Source organism: Telmatherina bonti, assembly GCF_933228915.1.
Source record: "Telmatherina bonti genome assembly, chromosome: 1".
In the NCBI taxonomy this organism is placed as follows: Eukaryota; Metazoa; Chordata; class Actinopteri; order Atheriniformes; family Telmatherinidae; genus Telmatherina; species Telmatherina bonti.
The window spans coordinates 47,016,879-47,034,624 of record NC_136619.1 but is presented as its reverse complement, the minus strand read 5'-3'; the positions used below and the strand labels follow the sequence as shown (position 1 = coordinate 47,034,624).

The 17,746-nt window shown below is 51.5% G+C and overlaps 1 protein-coding gene across 1 annotated transcript in view; it reads right to left on the bottom strand.

The window, feature by feature from the left end:
• Window positions 1-9,083: 9,083 nt before the first annotated feature.
• Window positions 9,084-17,746, bottom strand: part of sh2d7 (SH2 domain containing 7) — a gene marked incomplete at its 3' end in the record, with an annotated part of 185,434 nt that continues 176,771 nt past the window's right edge. The window contains exons 6-7 of the mRNA XM_079264993.1: window positions 9,213-9,848; window positions 9,084-9,128 (exon numbers count right to left, since the gene is read on the bottom strand). Coding sequence (XP_079121119.1) covers window positions 9,084-9,128; window positions 9,213-9,848 — 681 coding nt within the window. The remainder of the gene's footprint in view (window positions 9,129-9,212; window positions 9,849-17,746) is intronic.

Genomic DNA, 17,746 nt, shown 5'->3' with positions numbered 1-17,746 from the left:
TCCATCATCGAACTGCAGCCCAGGGAATCCTGATGCCAGGTGTACATATGGACACTCTTATGCTGGAACATGGTGTTCGTTATAGACAATCCATGACGAGCACAGAAGTCCAATAACAAAACACCATTTGGGTTCAGAGGGGGGGGGGACCATGCCTCCCAATCACTCCCCTCCAGGTCTCACTGTCATTGCCCACGTGAGCATTGAAGTCCCCCAGCAGAACAATGGAGTCCCCAGAAGGAGCACCCTCCAGCACTCCCTCCAAGGACTCCAGAAAGGGTGGGTACTCTGAACTGCTGTTCGGTGCATAAGCACAGACAACAGTCAGGACCCGTCCCCCCACCCGGAGGCGGAGGGAAACTACCCTTTCATCCACCGGGGTAAACCCCAACGTGCAGGCACCAAGCTGGGGGCTGATGAGAATGCCCACACCTGCTCGGCGCCTCTCACCATGAGCAACTCCAGAGTGGAAGAAGGTCCAGCCCCTCTCGAGGGTTCTGGTTCCAGAGCCCAAGCCATGCGTCGAGGTGAGTCCAACTATATCTAGCCGGAACCGCTCAACCTCGCGCACAAGCTCAGGCTCCTTCCCCACCAGAGAGGTGACGTTCCACGTCCCTAGAGCCAGCCTCTGCAGCCGGGGATCGGACCGCCAGGGTCCCCGCCCCTTGCTGCCGCCCAGCTCACATTGCACCCGACCCCTACGGCTCCTCCCGCAGACGGTGAGCCCACGGGAGGTGGGGCCCATGTAACGCTTTCGAGCTGAGCCCGACCGGGCCCCATGGGCGAAGGCCCGGCCACCAGACGCTCGCTCTCGTACCCCACCTCCAGGCCTGGCTCCAGAGGGGGGTCCCGGTAACCCGCGTCCGGGCAAGGGAACATTTATGCCCAGGTTGGTCATCGTCATAGGGGTTGATGAGCCGTGCTTAGTCTGGTCCCTCCCCTAGACACTTGTTTGCCATGGGTGACCCTACCAGGGGCATAAAGCCCCAGACGACATAGCTGCGAGGATCTTTGGGACACACAAACCCCTCCACCACGATAAGGTGACGGCTCAGGGAGGAGGGTATGTTTATCATTTTATGTAAATACATATCAAATTGTTGTGGTTCCTGTTCTCTGGTGGGGGTGGTCAGCATTCTGGCAAATGAAGCAACACCTGATCGCCATCTGGCATTTAAGTACGTATTTAAGACCAGTCCAACCTGCTGATCGTCGCCAGATTGTTGATTGCCTTGTGGCAACAGCTCTCGGCTCCTGATTATTTGGCCAGTGTGTATTGTCAGTTCAGTAACTATCCTGTATTATTTCCTGTCAGAGATCCTGCCTGCTTGCCTGCCTGCCCACATACATCCCTGTTTGCCTGCTTCCCTCCTGCCTGCCTGCCTACCAGCCAACAAACCAGCGTTTCCTACAATCAGAATTCACCAGAACCCAAAAATACTAATAAATCACTTTCTGGAACTCAGAATCATGTCCGCTCGTTGGATCCTACCTGCGTCGCTGCGTAACAGAACAATCTGGCCAACAAATGGATTCAACGGACACAAATCCAGAAGTCGCCTCTGACGGACTCATGCAAACCCTCTCAGGTCAGAATGCACATCTCACTCGACACTTTCAAATGTTGTTAACTTTGAACCAAAATTACCACACTATCCTCTCGCAGCTCACCCATCTTACTTTGCACGTTGCTGGTTTGGCACGTCCGGTACCGCTCCAGCAGCCGGCGCCCGATCCTCCTGCTCAGCAACTGGATTCTGTACACACAGTAAGAGAGATGCTCATCCCTGACCCCAAGCCATATGCTGGGGATTTGGGCAAATGTAGAGGATTTCTGCTGCAGTGCTCTATTGTATTTGATCAGAAACCACTCATCTACAGTGCCTTGCAAAAGTATTCACCCCCCTTGACATTTTTTGTGTTTCGTTACCCCACAGCCTGGAATCAAAATGGATTGTTCAAGGGTTGCATCATTTAATTTACAGAACATGCCCACAACTTTGAAGACGTGATATGATTTTTATTGTGAAGCAAATATCAAATGAGACAGAAGAACATAAAACATAATTGTGCATAAGTATTCACCCCCCCAATGTCAGTACTGTGTAGAGCCACCTTTTGCGGCGATCACAGCTGCAAGTAGTTTTTGATAAGTCGGTACGAGTTTACCACATCTTGCCACAGGGATTTTTGCCCATTCTTCAAGGGAAAACTGCTCCAGCTCCTTTAGGTTTGATGGTTTGCGCATATGAACAGCAATCTTTAAGTCTGACCACAGATTCTTAATTGGATTGAGGTCTGGACTTTCCAACACATTTACATTTTTTTCCTTAAGCCACTAAAGTGTTGCTTTAGCAGTATGCTTGGGGTCATTGTCCTGCTGGAAGGTGAACCTCCGTCCTAGTCTCAGATCTCTGACAGATTCAGAGGTTTTGCTCGAGAATATTTCTGTATTCAGCACCATCCATCTTTCCCTCGACTCGGACCAGTTTCCCAGTGCCTGCGGCTGAAAAACATCCCCACAACATGATGCTGCCACCACCGTGTTTCACTGTGGGGATGGTGTTCTTGGGGTGATGGGATGTGTTAGATGTGCACCAGACATACCGTTTTCCTTGATGGCCAAAAAGCTCAACTTTAGTCTCATCTGACCGGAGAACCTTTCTCCATACATTTTGACGATCTCCCACATGCCTTTGTGCAAAGTCAAAACATGCTTCTTATTTTTACCAGAAAGTAATGTCTTTCTTCTGGCCACCCTTCCATAAAGCCCAGCTCTGTGGAGTATACGGCTGATTGTGGTCCAATGGACAGATACTCCAGCCTCTGCTGTGGAACTCTGCAGCTCCTCCAGGGTTACCTTCGGTCTCTGGGTTGCCTCTCTGATTAATGTCCTCCTTGCCCGGTCTGTCAGTTTTGGTGGGCGGCCCTCTCTTGGCAGGTTTGTTGTGGTGCCATGTTCTTTCCATTTGACGATGATGGATTTTATGGTGCTCCTGGGGATCATCAAAGATTTAGATATTTTTTTTATAACCTAACCCAGAATTGTACTTCTCAACAACTCTGAGACCTTTCAGAAGAGGTGTAGATATACTGATAGATCATGTGACACTTAGACTGGACACAGATGAACTTTGTTTCACTCATAGTGTGACTTCTGAAGGTAATTGGTTGAACCAGAGCATTTTAGGGCCGTCATAACAAAGGGGGTGAATTCATATGCACATGGCAATTTTGAGTTTTTTATTTTTAAATTTATTTTTTTATTTATATTTCTCATTTCACTTCAAAACTTGGACTGTTTTGTGCAGATCCATCAAATATAATTCTCATTTGAAAAAAAATAGTCAAATTAGAGGTTGCAATGTAACAAATTAGGTAAAAGGCCAAGGGGGGTGAATACTTTTGCAAGGCACTGTACACTACAGACAGAGCCAAGATCTCGTACGTCATCGGACTCCTGGAGGGCAAAGCACTAGCCTGGGCAGAGGCAGCTTTTGAACAGCAGGCTTCAGACATTTACCATATTCTTCTTTCATCGCTGAGATGAAAAAGGCTTTTGACCACCCTGTGAGGAGCAGGGAGTCAGTTTCACATCTACTCAGCCTTCGTCAGGGAAACCAGAGTGTCGCTAACTTTGCCATTGATTTTAGGACAGCAGCTGCAGATTCAGGCTGGAATGACGAGGCACTCGGGGACGTCTTTGCCAACGGTCTGAGCAGCAGGGTCAAAGACGAGTTAGCGACCCGAGATACACCCAACTCGTTAGATGGACTGGTTTCTCTCGCATACGGGTGGACAACCGGTCACGGGAGAGAGATCGGGAAAGACAATCCCGATCTTACCCATCCCCTGATCTCCTCACTGAAGCAGATTGTTTCACTCTTTGACACACTTCCCAGTCAGAAGAACCCATGTGACTGGGCAGAGCTCGCCTTTCTCCAGAGGAGCGGCAGCGGAGAAGAGACTCGGGTGACTGTTTTACTGTGGACAAACTGGACACCAGATAACTTCTTGTCCAAACCAGCTAAAAGACCAGGGTCGTTAGTAGCGGTGGGAGTACTGACGACAGCATCCGCCAAGGTAATCCCCCACACTAAGACCCTTATTCCTGCAACCATTTTCACTGAGAATGTTCCCCATGCTATTGACGCTTTGGTCGATTCTGGAGCTGAGGCTGACTTCCTGGACAGAACATTAGCCTCCTCATTACATATCAGACTGGAGTCCCGTCCTTCCCCCGTTTCTGCACAGGCCCTGGATGGCAGCCCCCTTTACACCATAGACCAGCAGTCCATTCCAATAAAACTCCTAGTCTCTGGCAACCACCAGGAACTCCTCTTTTTTTATTGTGGACTACACAATGAAATTTTTATGTCACTACACAACCCCCACCTTGACTGGCGTACTGGGAGGATAATAAATTGGAGCACCTTCTGTCACACCATCTGTCTTCACCCTGCAGTCCCTGTAACCTCAACCAATTCCTGTCTCAAACCCATTTCCCTAGATCTGTCAGCAGTCCCCATGACCTGAAGGAAGTTTTTAACAAAGACCGAGCTTTAGCTCTTCCACCACATAGACCGTACGACTGCGCCGTCGATCTGCTCCCAGTCGACTATAATATTTCCTGACCGGAAACAGAGGCCATGGAGAAGTACCTCTCTGAGGCCCTCTTCGTCACCCCTTGGGGCGGGCTTCTTCTTTGTATCCAAAAGAATGGCTTGCTTAGACCATGTATTGATTATTGAGGTTTAAACGCCATCATAGTTAAGTATCCCTTGCCTCTTCTTGACTCCGTCTTCAACTCACTTCATGGCTCCACCATCTTCACAAAGTTGGACCTCCACAACGCCTACCATTTGGTCAGGATCAAAGAGGGGGATGAATGGAAAACGGCATTTAGGACTCCCCTAGGTCACTTTGTATACCAGGTCATGCCTTTCGGTTTGTGTAACGCCCCAGCAGTATTCCAGGCCATGGTCAATGATGTTCTGAGATCTAATCAACTGCTTTGTTTTCGTTTATCTGGACGACATACTCATCTTCTTCCAGAATCAGGCAGAGCATGTTCTACATGTCAGACAGGTCCTCCAGAGACTTCTGGAGAACCGTTTAATCATCAAGGCTGAAAAGCGTGACTTTCATAAGGACACAATCTCATTCCTGGGTTACACCTTTGAGACCGGACAGGTCAGAGCAGATCCGGAGAAGATCAAGGCTGTTGCGGATTGGCCCACTCCCACCTCGGTGAAGCAACTGCAGCGCTTCGCCTGTTTTTACCACCGCTTCATACGCAACTACAGCCACATAGCATCCCCTCTCACTCATCTCACTTCTCCATCTGTTCCCTTTACCTGGTCTGCTTCTGCAGATCAGGCTTTTCTCAAGTTAAATCGTCCCCTACGATTCAGAAATTACATCCCTGTGCCTATTTCTCTCGACAACTTTCTCCCGCGGAACGTAACTATCACATTGGGGATCGTGAGCTCCATGCCATCAAACTGGCTCTTGAGCAGTGGCGACACTGGCTAGAAGGTTTCAGGGTCCCATTTCTCATTTGGACTGATCACAAGAACCTTGAATACCTGCAGACAGCCAAACAGATTAATCTCCGACAGGCCCGTTGGTCCCTCTTCTTTAACCACTTTTACTTCACGCTGTCTTACAGACCTGGCTCCAAGAACCAGAAACTGGACTCCCTCTCTCGTCTGTTTGCCCCAGAATCCGCAGCATCCGCTGATAATATCCTGCTTGCTTCTTGCATCGTTGAAGCTGTTTCCAGGAATGTAGAGAATAAAGTCATTGCAGCTCAGCAACAGCTGCCGGATCCAGGTACTGGACCTCAAGGTCGTTTGCTTGTTCCTGACTCCGTCCGTTCCCTGGTTCTCCAGTAGGGTCACTCTTCCCGTCTGGCTTGTCATCATGGCTCCATGTGCATGCTCACCCTCATTAAACGTAGATCTGGTGGCCCACAAAGGAGAGAGAGAGAGAGAGAGACGCTCAGGAGTTTGTGGCTGCTTGTACCACCTGCGCACATAGTAAAGCCGTGCATCGACCATCCGCCAGCCTCCTGCGTCCCCTTCCTGTCCCCAGCAGACCCTGGTCTGATATAGCTGTGGATTGTCACCGGACTCCCTGTCTCCAGAGGTAATGACACCATTTGACGATTGTTGACCACTTTTCTAAGGCTGTGCATTTCGTTGCTCTCCCAAAACTTCCCACAGCTAAAGAGACAGCTGATCCAATGGTTCACCACGTCTTTCGGCTCCATGGATTGTCCACGGACATTGTGTCGGACAGAGGACCTCAGTTCACATCCCAGGTTTGGAGAGCCTTTTGTAAATCTGTTGGAGCTACACTGGATCTGTCCTCTGGATTTCACCCTCAGACCAATGGTCAGGCGGAAAGGGCCAATCAGGACTTGGAGACTGCCCTTCGTTGCGTGGCGGAAGCAAACCCTTCGTCACGGAGTGAGCATTTGGACTGGGGGGAGTATTCGCACAATTCCCTCACCTCCTCTGCCTCTGGATTATCGCCTTTTGAATGCTCCCTGGGGTACCAGCCATCTCTGTTTCCAGCCCTGGAGGTTGAAGTTGCTGTGCCGTCCGTTCAGCTCCACATCCGTCCTTGTCGTCGGGTCTGGAGGACGGCTCGGGCTGCACTGCTTCATGCTGGGGCATGGAGCCGATGGCAGGCCGATCGCTATCGTACTGCTGGGCCGAAACCAAGAAACTGGCTACCCGCTACCTGGGACCCTTCGAGGTCCAACGGGTCATCAATCCAACAGTGGTTCACCTGAAACTCCCCAGCTCCATGCGGATCCATCCTTCTTTTCATGTCTCCCAGTTGAAGCCTGTTTTGACCAGCCCTCTGGAAATGAATTAAACAGAAAAATACATGGAAAAAAAAAATAAAAAAAATACATGGAAGGACAAAATAGTATCATACAATTTAATTAAAGTTGAAAATGACGATAAAAATGAAACAGTTTTTTGTTTTTTTACTGGATAAAATGAATTTTAAATATTTTGTGTAATTTATTGGCATATCAGTTTGTTTATTGAGACATTATTATATTTCTGTATTTATTTTTTATTTTAGGAGCGTCAGTCCGAGATGGTTCCAACAGCGGGATTAATAATCTTCCTGATGCTTCCCTTACAGACACACCACGTTCTCCATGTGCAAACATGTTTTTTAAACATTTTCCTGTGAATCACATGTGAAGAACATGAAAACCACACATAAATGGCATGTGGTTCACATGTAAATCATACCTGAAAAGTATGTTGAATCTCATATGATTTACATGTGACACATATGTGAACCAAATGTCCACTAGTCGTACATTTTGAGACTCTTTAATGGGAATGTTTCCCAAAATGTATGAGTAAAGGTGTAACCAACATGTTCTTCACATGTGGATCACATGAATTTGTCTCCAAACCACACGTTTGCACATGTAACGTGCACAAATGTTGAAAATGGCTCAATCTCACAATGATAAAGAATCCTTTAAACAGTTCCTGGATCCAAACGGTGGTCCGGATCAGCGCCGAAATGAAATCAGTCCATCTATAATGTTTTGAGAACACAAACACAAAGATAAACGCCAGTAAAAACATAACCTCCTTGTGGCGGTAGTAAAACGTTTACACATGTATACAACATGTTGAGTGTGTGATTACTTCCGCCAAGGAGGTCATGTTTCATTTGCGTTTAAGTGTTTGTTTGTTTGGACTTACTGGAAACCTGAAAAGGAAGAACTGATTTATTTAGGTGGTGATCCGGATCACCGTTTGGATCCAGGAACTTTTTAAAGACCTTGGTGGAGGTTTGCACTCTCCAAGTGTTGGTTCAGTTTTTTCTTTGTTAGAGTTCTGAATGTTTTTTGGTTTATAGTGAAATCTCATTCATTGACAAATTAATTAGATTGTTTTTTTTCCTACAAAAACAAACAAACTGTGTTTTATGAAGCTGATGTTTCCATGACCTCATCTAAGACCAGAAATCCTCAGGCTGCTCTGCCTCCATGTCGGCCTGAGTCGAGGTGAAGCCAAACATCCAACCAACATCAGCATAAAAGAGAAATTAAATCTTATCAAAACCTCCAACACAGAACCATCAAGTCACGTCTTCATCTAGTAAAAACAGCTCAAACTGAAGAATTTTGTTGATGTCAAACAGGTTGAGTTACGTCCAGAGAAGGAAACGGATCATTAATCCCAATATTTCGATTTGTTCCAAGCAACACGTAATACCAAAAATAACATTTAAAACATGAAATGAAACCAATTTTATCCAAATAAACTGTCGTTATGCATCTTACTAAAGTCACATTTACAAAACTCTGATTTTATGGTTATTGTTAGATCTGTATGAAGTCACATGGATATTTGTTTCTTCTTTCTGATGTGACATGACAAAAATCTCCTGCTCCCCGTTCGGACATGACAAGTCTCCTCTGCAGGGCCTCCTTTCATGTCCCAACGCGTACGATGAAACGTACAAACATCTTCTCATGTACTTAGATTTTTTTGTATTGTAGTAATTTGACTCTCTTTTATTCGTCCAAATTAAATCTAATGTGTAACATAAGATAAAATCCAGATTCAGTGGTGTTAATCGACCTAAATTTCTGTCATTTCATCTCAAAGCTTTTCTGATTTCCTTGTTTCATCTCTGAAACGTGACCTGGTTCCTGGAAGCGAGAGCGTTTTCACTCCACATCCGGTTCACAGCAACAAATCTAAAGACCTTTCACCGGTCTCCATGATGAAGACCTGCTCATCCTGCTGCTTTATGGACAGTAAATATCTGCACCTTCTGCTTCAGAAGTCCAGAGCAACAGTGATCCAGTTTCTCTGGTGGCATTTCGGTCCAGGTCTGGCATGTTGATCTGGTTTCCAGTCAGGATTTAGTTCCAATTTTCAATAAGGTCCTGAATCTTTTCAGGTTGACATCTAAAAGAATAATTTGATCCTTTTGAATAAGAAAAAGGAGGATCATGTGAGCGAATGGAGAACAAAAGTAGGAGACCCCAAACGGTGCCCTGAGGAACTCCACCAGACAAGGTGAATTTATTTCTTCATGTAATCAGGAAGAAATTTCTTCCATTTTATGTTCTGAAAAGACAAAGCAAAGAAAAAGTCCATCAGATGAATTGTTTTGCCTCTAATGATGCAGGTAACACGTTCCCATGTGCTTACATTCTTTCCCCAGGTGGATTTGGACTTTGTGGTCTTCGTGTCCTCCAGCGACTCGTAGGTGTTGCTCTGGACAGGAATCATCTTGTAGGTTTCCTTGGGCTGCCCTGCCGGGGTCGGTTCACGGGGAACCTCAGCGTACATGTCGTCCCCCACCTGGACCAAACTCCCTCTGTGTGTCTCGGAGGACTGGTACAGAGGGTTGGACCTCAGGACATGCTGCTCTGACCTGGAGCTGCTCAGACCTTCAGAAAGCGTGAGGAGGGAGTAGGTGTGGCAGTTGACCTTCTTGAGTGGGGCCGTGGAGGAAGAACTGCCAGGCTGGTTGGAGTAGTCTTCCTCCTTCTCATCCTCCTCCACGTTGCTGTCGTCCAGTCGTGGCAAAGATCTGCTCCTGCCCTCCGCATGATTCAGCCCAGAGTAAGAAACACCTGCTGGACAAAGATCACCTGGAAAGTTTGTGTCCATGGAGGTGAATAAGTCTCTGTCAGATGTCAGCGCCTGGTTTGGGCTTCGTCTGAGTCTCTGTGTTCTGTTTGAGTCTGTTTGGGTTTCGTTTGGATGAGGCATTGTGTCAGGCAACGATCCACCCATGACAAACCCCAGAGGAATGCCTCTCTTTGGGACTGGAGGTACCACCTGCAACACATGACAACACTGATGTATTGTGGAAATAACAAAAAGAATTTAGTTTTCTAGAAACAGAATCATAATTCCGCAAATCTGGAACATTGTAAAAGGTGTAAAAATCCAGAAACTGAGGTTAAAGACACTTTCACCAAGGAGAAATCCTGAACCAATTACAGAGGAGCTGCAGCGTTCCACTTGTTTGTTAAATGTCTGTCTGCTGCTGAGGTGTCTAGTTCCAGTTCGAGGGACACAATCCTGCAGGTTTTAGATATTTCTCTGGTTCAAACACAATGGCTTTGCAAAACCTGCAGGATAGAGGTCCTCGAGGACCGACCTTGGACACCCTGGTCCAAAGGAACTAAAGCTGGATTCCACATCCACATCAGGACTTTGCATAAGAAAAGACAAAAAGAGGCGCTCAATTCATCCCGTTAAGAGAAGAGCTTGTTTAGTCCAGGTTCTCAGTTCAGGTTAGTCTAGGACGGACATCAGGACGGACTTCAGGACGGACTTCAGGACGGACTTCAGGACGGACTTCAGGACGGACATCAGGACGGACTTCAGGACGGACTTCAGGACGGACTTCAGGACGGACTTCAGGACGGACTTCAGGACGGACTTCAGGACGGACTACAGGACGGACATCAGGACGGACTTCAGGACGGACTTCAGGACGGACTTCAGGACGGACTACAGGACGGACATCAGGACGGACTTCAGGACGGACTACAGGACGGACTACAGGACGGACATCAGGACGGACTACAGGACGGACTACAGGACGGACATCAGGACGGACTTCAGGACGGACTACAGGACGGACATCAGGACGGACTACAGGACGGACATCAGGACGGACTACAGGACGGACTTCAGGACGGACTTCAGGACGGACTACAGGACGGACATCAGGACGGACTTCAGGACGGACTTCAGGACGGACTACAGGACGGACTACAGGACGGAAATCAGGACGGACTACAGGACGGACTAAAGGACGGACTTCAGGACGGACTTCAGGACGGACTACAGGACGGACATCAGGACGGACTTCAGGACGGACTACAGGACGGACTACAGGACGGACTTCAGGACGGACTACAGGACGGACTACAGGACGGACTACAGGACGGACTTCAGGACGGACTACAGGACGGACATCAGGACGGACTACAGGACGGACTACAGGACGGACTACAGGACGGACTTCAGGACGGACTACAGGACGGACATCAGGACGGACATCAGGACGGACTTCAGGAGGGACTTCAGGACGGACTTCAGGACGGACTACAGGACGGACTACAGGACGGACTTCAGGACGGACTACAGGACGGACTACAGGACGGACTACAGGACGGACATCAGGACGGACTACAGGACGGACTACAGGACGGACTTTAGGACGGACTACAGGACGGACTTCAGGACGGACTTCAGGAGGGACTACAGGACGGACATCAGGACGGACTTCAGGACGGACTACAGGACGGACTACAGGACGGACTTCAGGACGGACTACAGGACGGACATCAGAACGGACTACAGGACGGACATCAGGACGGACTTCAGGACGGACTACAGGACGGACTTCGGGACGGACTTCAGGACGGACTTCAGGACGGACTTCAGGACGGACTACAGGACGGACTACAGGACGGACTACAGGACGGACTTCAGGACGGACTACAGGACGGACTACAGGACGGACTACAGGACGGACTTCAGGACGGACTACAGGACGGACTACAGGACGGACTTCAGGACGGACTACAGGACGGACTACAGGACGGACATCAGGACGGACTACAGGACGGACTACAGGACGGACTACAGGACGGACTTCAGGACGGACTTCAGGACGGACTACAGGACGGACTACAGGACGGACTTCAGGACGGACTACAGGACGGACTACAGAAGGGACTTCAGGACGGACTACAGGACGGACTACAGGACGGACTACAGGACGGACTTCAGGACGGACTTCAGGACGGACTAAAGGACGGACTACAGGACGGACTTCAGGACGGACTACAGGACGGACTACAGGACGGACTAAAGGACGGATTACAAGATGGACTTCAGGACGGACTTCAGGACGGACTTCAGGACGGACTACAGGAAGGACTACAGGACGGACTACAGGACGGACTACAGGACGGAATTCAGGACGGACTACAGGACGGACTACAGAAGGGACTTCAGGACGGACTACAGGACGGACTACAGGACGGACTACAGGACGGACTTCAGGACGGACTACAGGAAGGACTTCAGGACGGACTTCAGGACGGACTACAGGACGGAATTCAGGACGGACTTCAGGACGGACTTCAGGACGGACGTCAGGACGGACTTCAGGACGGACTTCAGGACGGACATCAGGACGGACATCAGGACGGACTTCAGGATGGACTTCAGGACGGACATCAGGACGGACTACAGGACGGACTACAGGACGGACTTCAGGACGGACATCAGGACGGACATCAGGACGGACTACAGGACGGACTACAGGACGGACTACAGGACGGACTACAAGATGGACTTCAGGACGGACTACAGGACGGACTTCAGGACGGACTTCAGGACGGACTACAGGACGGACTACAGGACGGACTTCAGGACGGACTACAGGACGGACTACAGGACGGACATCAGGACGGACATCAGGACGGACTACAGGACGGACTACAGGACGGACTACAGGACGGACTACAGGACGGACTTCAGGACGGACTACAGGACGGACTACAGGACGGACTTCAGGACGGACTACAGGACGGACATCAGAACGGACTACAGGACGGACATCAGGACGGACTACAGGACGGACTACAGGACGGACTTCAGGACGGACATCAGGACGGACATCAGGACGGACTACAGGACGGACTACAGGACGGACTACAGGACGGACTACGGGACGGACTTCAGGACGGACTACAGGACGGACTACAGGACGGACTACAGGACGGACATCAGGACGGACTACAGGACGGACTTCAGGACGGACTACAGGACGGACTACAGGACGGACTTCAGGACGGACATCAGGACGGACTACAGGACGGACTACAGGACGGACTTCAGGACGGACATCAGGACGGACTTCAGGACGGACTACAGGACGGACTACAGGACGGACTTCAGGACGGACTACAGGACGGACTACAGGACGGACTACAGGACGGACTTCAGGACGGACTACAGGACGGACTACAGGACGGACTTCAGGACGGACTTCAGGACGGACTACAGGACGGACATCAGGACGGACTTCAGGACGGACTACAGGACGGACATCAGGACGGACTTCAGGACGGACTACAGGACGGACTTCAGGACGGACTACAGGACGGACTACAGGACGGACTACAGGACGGACTAAAGGACGGACTTCAGGACGGACTTCAGGACGGACTACAGGACGGACTTCAGGACGGACTACAGGACGGACTACAGGACGGACTACTGGACGGACTTCAGGACGGACTACAGGACGGACATCAGGACGGACTACAGGACGGACTTCAGGACGGACTACAGGACAGACATCAGGACGGACTACAGGACGGACTTCAGGACGGACTACAGGACGGACTACAGGACGGACTTCAGGACGGACTTCAGGACGGACTACAGGACGGACTACAGGACGGACTACAGGACGGACTTCAGGACGGACATCAGGACGGACATCAGGACGGACTACAGGACGGACTACAGGACGGACTACAGGACGGACTACAGGACGGACTTCAGGAAGGACTTCAGGAAGGACTTCAGGACGGACTTCAGGACGGACTTCAGGACGGACATCAGGACGGACTACAGGACGGACATCAGGACGGACATCAGGACGGACTACAGGACGGACTACAGGACGGACTACAGGACGGACATCAGGACGGACTACAGGACGGACTACAGGACGGACATCAGGACGGACTTCAGGACGGACTTCAGGACGGACTACAGGACGGACTACAGGACGGACTTCAGGACGGACTTCAGGACGGACTACAGGACGGACTAAAGGACGGACTTCAGGACGGACATCAGGACGGACTTCAGGACGGACATCAGGACGGACTACAGGACGGACATCAGGACGGACTTCAGGACGGACTACAGGACGGACTTCAGGACGGACTACAGGACGGACTTCAGGACGGACTACAGGACGGACTACAGGACGGACTTCAGGACGGACTTCAGGACGGACTTCAGGACGGACTACAGGACGGACTACAGGACGGACTTCAGGACGGACTACAGGACGGACTACAGGACGGACATCAGGACGGACTACAGGACGGACTACAGGACGGACATCAGGACGGACTACAGGACGGACTACAGGACGGACATCAGGACGGACTACAGGACGGACTACAGGACGGACTTCAGGACGGACTTCAGGACGGACATCAGGACGGACTACAGGACGGACTTCAGGACGGACTACAGGACGGACTTCAGGACGGACTTCAGGACGGACTTCAGGACGGACTACAGGAAGGACTTCAGGACGGACTACAGGACGGACTACAGGACGGACTACAGGACGGACTACAGGAAGGACTTCAGGACAGACTACAGGACGGACTACAGGACGGACTACAGGAAGGACTTCAGGACGGACATCAGGACGGACTTCAGGACGGACTTCAGGACGGACTACAGGACGGACATCAGGACGGACTACAGGACGGACTTCAGGACGGACTTCAGGACGGACTTCAGGACGGACTACAGGAAGGACTTCAGGACGGACTTCAGGACGGACTTCAGGACGGACATCAGGACGGACTACAGGACGGACTACAGGACGGACTACAGGACGGACTTCAGGACGGACTTCAGGACGGACTTCAGGACGGACTACAGGAAGGACTTCAGGACGGACTACAGGACGGACTTCAGGACGGACTACAGGAAGGACTTCAGGACGGACATCAGGACGGACTTCAGGACGGACTTCAGGACGGACTACAGGACGGACTACAGGACGGACTACAGGACGGACTTCAGGACGGACTTCAGGACGGACTTCAGAACGGACTACAGGAAGGACTTCAGGACGGACTACAGGACGGACTTCAGGACGGACTTCAGGACGGACTTCAGGACGGACTACAGGACGGACATCAGGACGGACTACAGGACGGACTACAGGACGGACTACAGGACGGACTTCAGGACGGACATCAGGACGGACATCAGGACGGACTACAGGACGGACTTCAGGACGGACTACAGGAAGGACTTCAGGACGGACTACAGGACGGACTTCAGGACGGACTACAGGACGGACTACAGGACGGACTTCAGGACGGACATCAGGACGGACTACAGGACGGACTACAGGACGGACTACAGGACGGACTTCAGGACGGACATCAGGACGGACATCAGGACGGACTACAGGACGGACTTCAGGACGGACTTCAGGACGGACTACAGGACGGACTTCAGGACGGACTACAGGAAGGACTTCAGGACGGACTTCAGGACGGACTACAGGACGGAATTCAGGACGGACTTCAGGACGGACTTCAGGACGGACTTCAGGACGGACGTCAGGACGGACTTCAGGACGGACTTCAGGACGGACATCAGGACGGACATCAGGACGGACTTCAGGACGGACTTCAGGACGGACATCAGGACGGACTACAGGACGGACTACAGGACGGACTTCAGGACGGACATCAGGACGGACTTCAGGACGGACTTCAGGACGGACTACAGGACGGAATTCAGGACGGACTTCAGGACGGAATTCAGGACGGACGTCAGGACGGACTTCAGGACGGACGTCAGGACGGACATCAGGACGGACTTCAGGACGGACTTCAGGACGGACATCAGGACGGACTACAGGACGGACTACAGGACGGACTTCAGGACGGACATCAGGACGGACTACAGGACGGACTACAGGACGGACATCAGGACGGACATCAGGACGGACTACAGGACGGACTACAGGACGGACTACAGGACGGACTTCAGGACGGACTACAGGACGGACTACAGGACGGACTACAGGACGGACTTCAGGACGGACTACAGGACGGACATCAGAACGGACTACAGGACGGACATCAGGACGGACTACAGGACGGACTACAGGACGGACTTCAGGACGGACATCAGGACGGACATCAGGACGGACTACAGGACGGACTTCAGGACGGACTACAGGACGGACTACAGGACGGACTACAGGACGGACTACAGGACGGACTTCAGGACGGACTACAGGACGGACTACAGGACGGACTACAGGACGGACTAAAGGACGGACTTCAGGACGGACTTCAGGACGGACTACAGGACGGACTACAGGACGGACTACAGGACGGACTTCAGGACGGACATCAGGACGGACTTCAGGACGGACATCAGGACGGACTACAGGACGGACATCAGGACGGACTTCAGGACGGACTACAGGACAGACTACAGGACGGACTACAGGACGGACTACAGGACGGACTTCAGGACGGACTACAGGACGGACTACAGGACGGACTACAGGACGGACTTCAGGACGGACTACAGGACGGACTACAGGACGGACTACAGGACGGACTTCAGGACGGACTTCAGGACGGACTACAGGACGGACTACAGGACGGACTTCAGGACGGACTACAGGACGGACTACAGGACGGACTACAGGACGGACTTCAGGACGGACTACAGGACGGACTACAGGACGGACTTCAGGACGGACTTCAGGACGGACTTCAGGACGGACTACAGGACGGACTACAGGACGGACTACAAGATGGACTTCAGGACGGACTACAGGACGGACTTCAGGACGGACTACAGGACGGACTACAGGACGGACTTCAGGACGGACTACAGGACGGACTACAGGACGGACATCAGGACGGACATCAGGACGGACTACAGGACGGACTACAGGACGGACTACAGGACGGACTTCAGGACGGACTACAGGACGGACTACAGGACGGACTTCAGGACGGACTACAGGACGGACATCAGAACGGACTACAGGACGGACATCAGGACGGACTACAGGACGGACTACAGGACGGACTTCAGGACGGACATCAGGACGGACATCAGGACGGACTACAGGACGGACTACAGGACGGACTACAGGACGGACTTCAGGACGGACTACAGGACGGACTACAGGACGGACTACAGGACGGACATCAGGACGGACTACAGGACGGACTTCAGGACGGACTACAGGACGGACTACAGGACGGACTTCAGGACGGACATCAGGACGGACTACAGGACGGACTACAGGACGGACTACAGGACGGACTTCAGGACGGACATCAGGACGGACTTCAGGACGGACTTCAGGACGGACGTCAGGACGGACTTCAGGACGGACTTCAGGACGGACTACAGGACGGACTACAGGACGGACTACAGGACGGACTTCAGGACGGACATCAGGACGGACTTCAGGACGGACTTCAGGACGGACGTCAGGACGGACTTCAGGACGGACTTCAGGACGGACTACAGGACGGACTACAGGACGGACTACAGGACGGACTTCAGGACGGACATCAGGACGGACATCAGGACGGACTTCAGGACGGACTTCAGGACGGACATCAGGACGGACTACAGGACGGACTACAGGACGGACTTCAGGACGGACATCAGGACGGACTTCAGGACGGACTTCAGGACGGACTACAGGACGGAATTCAGGACGGACTTCAGGACGGACTTCAGGACGGACGTCAGGACGGACTTCAGGACGGACTTCAGGACGGACTACAGGACGGACATCAGGACGGACTTCAGGACGGACTTCAGGACGGACATCAGGACGGACTACAGGACGGACTACAGGACGGACTTCAGGACGGACATCAGGACGGACATCA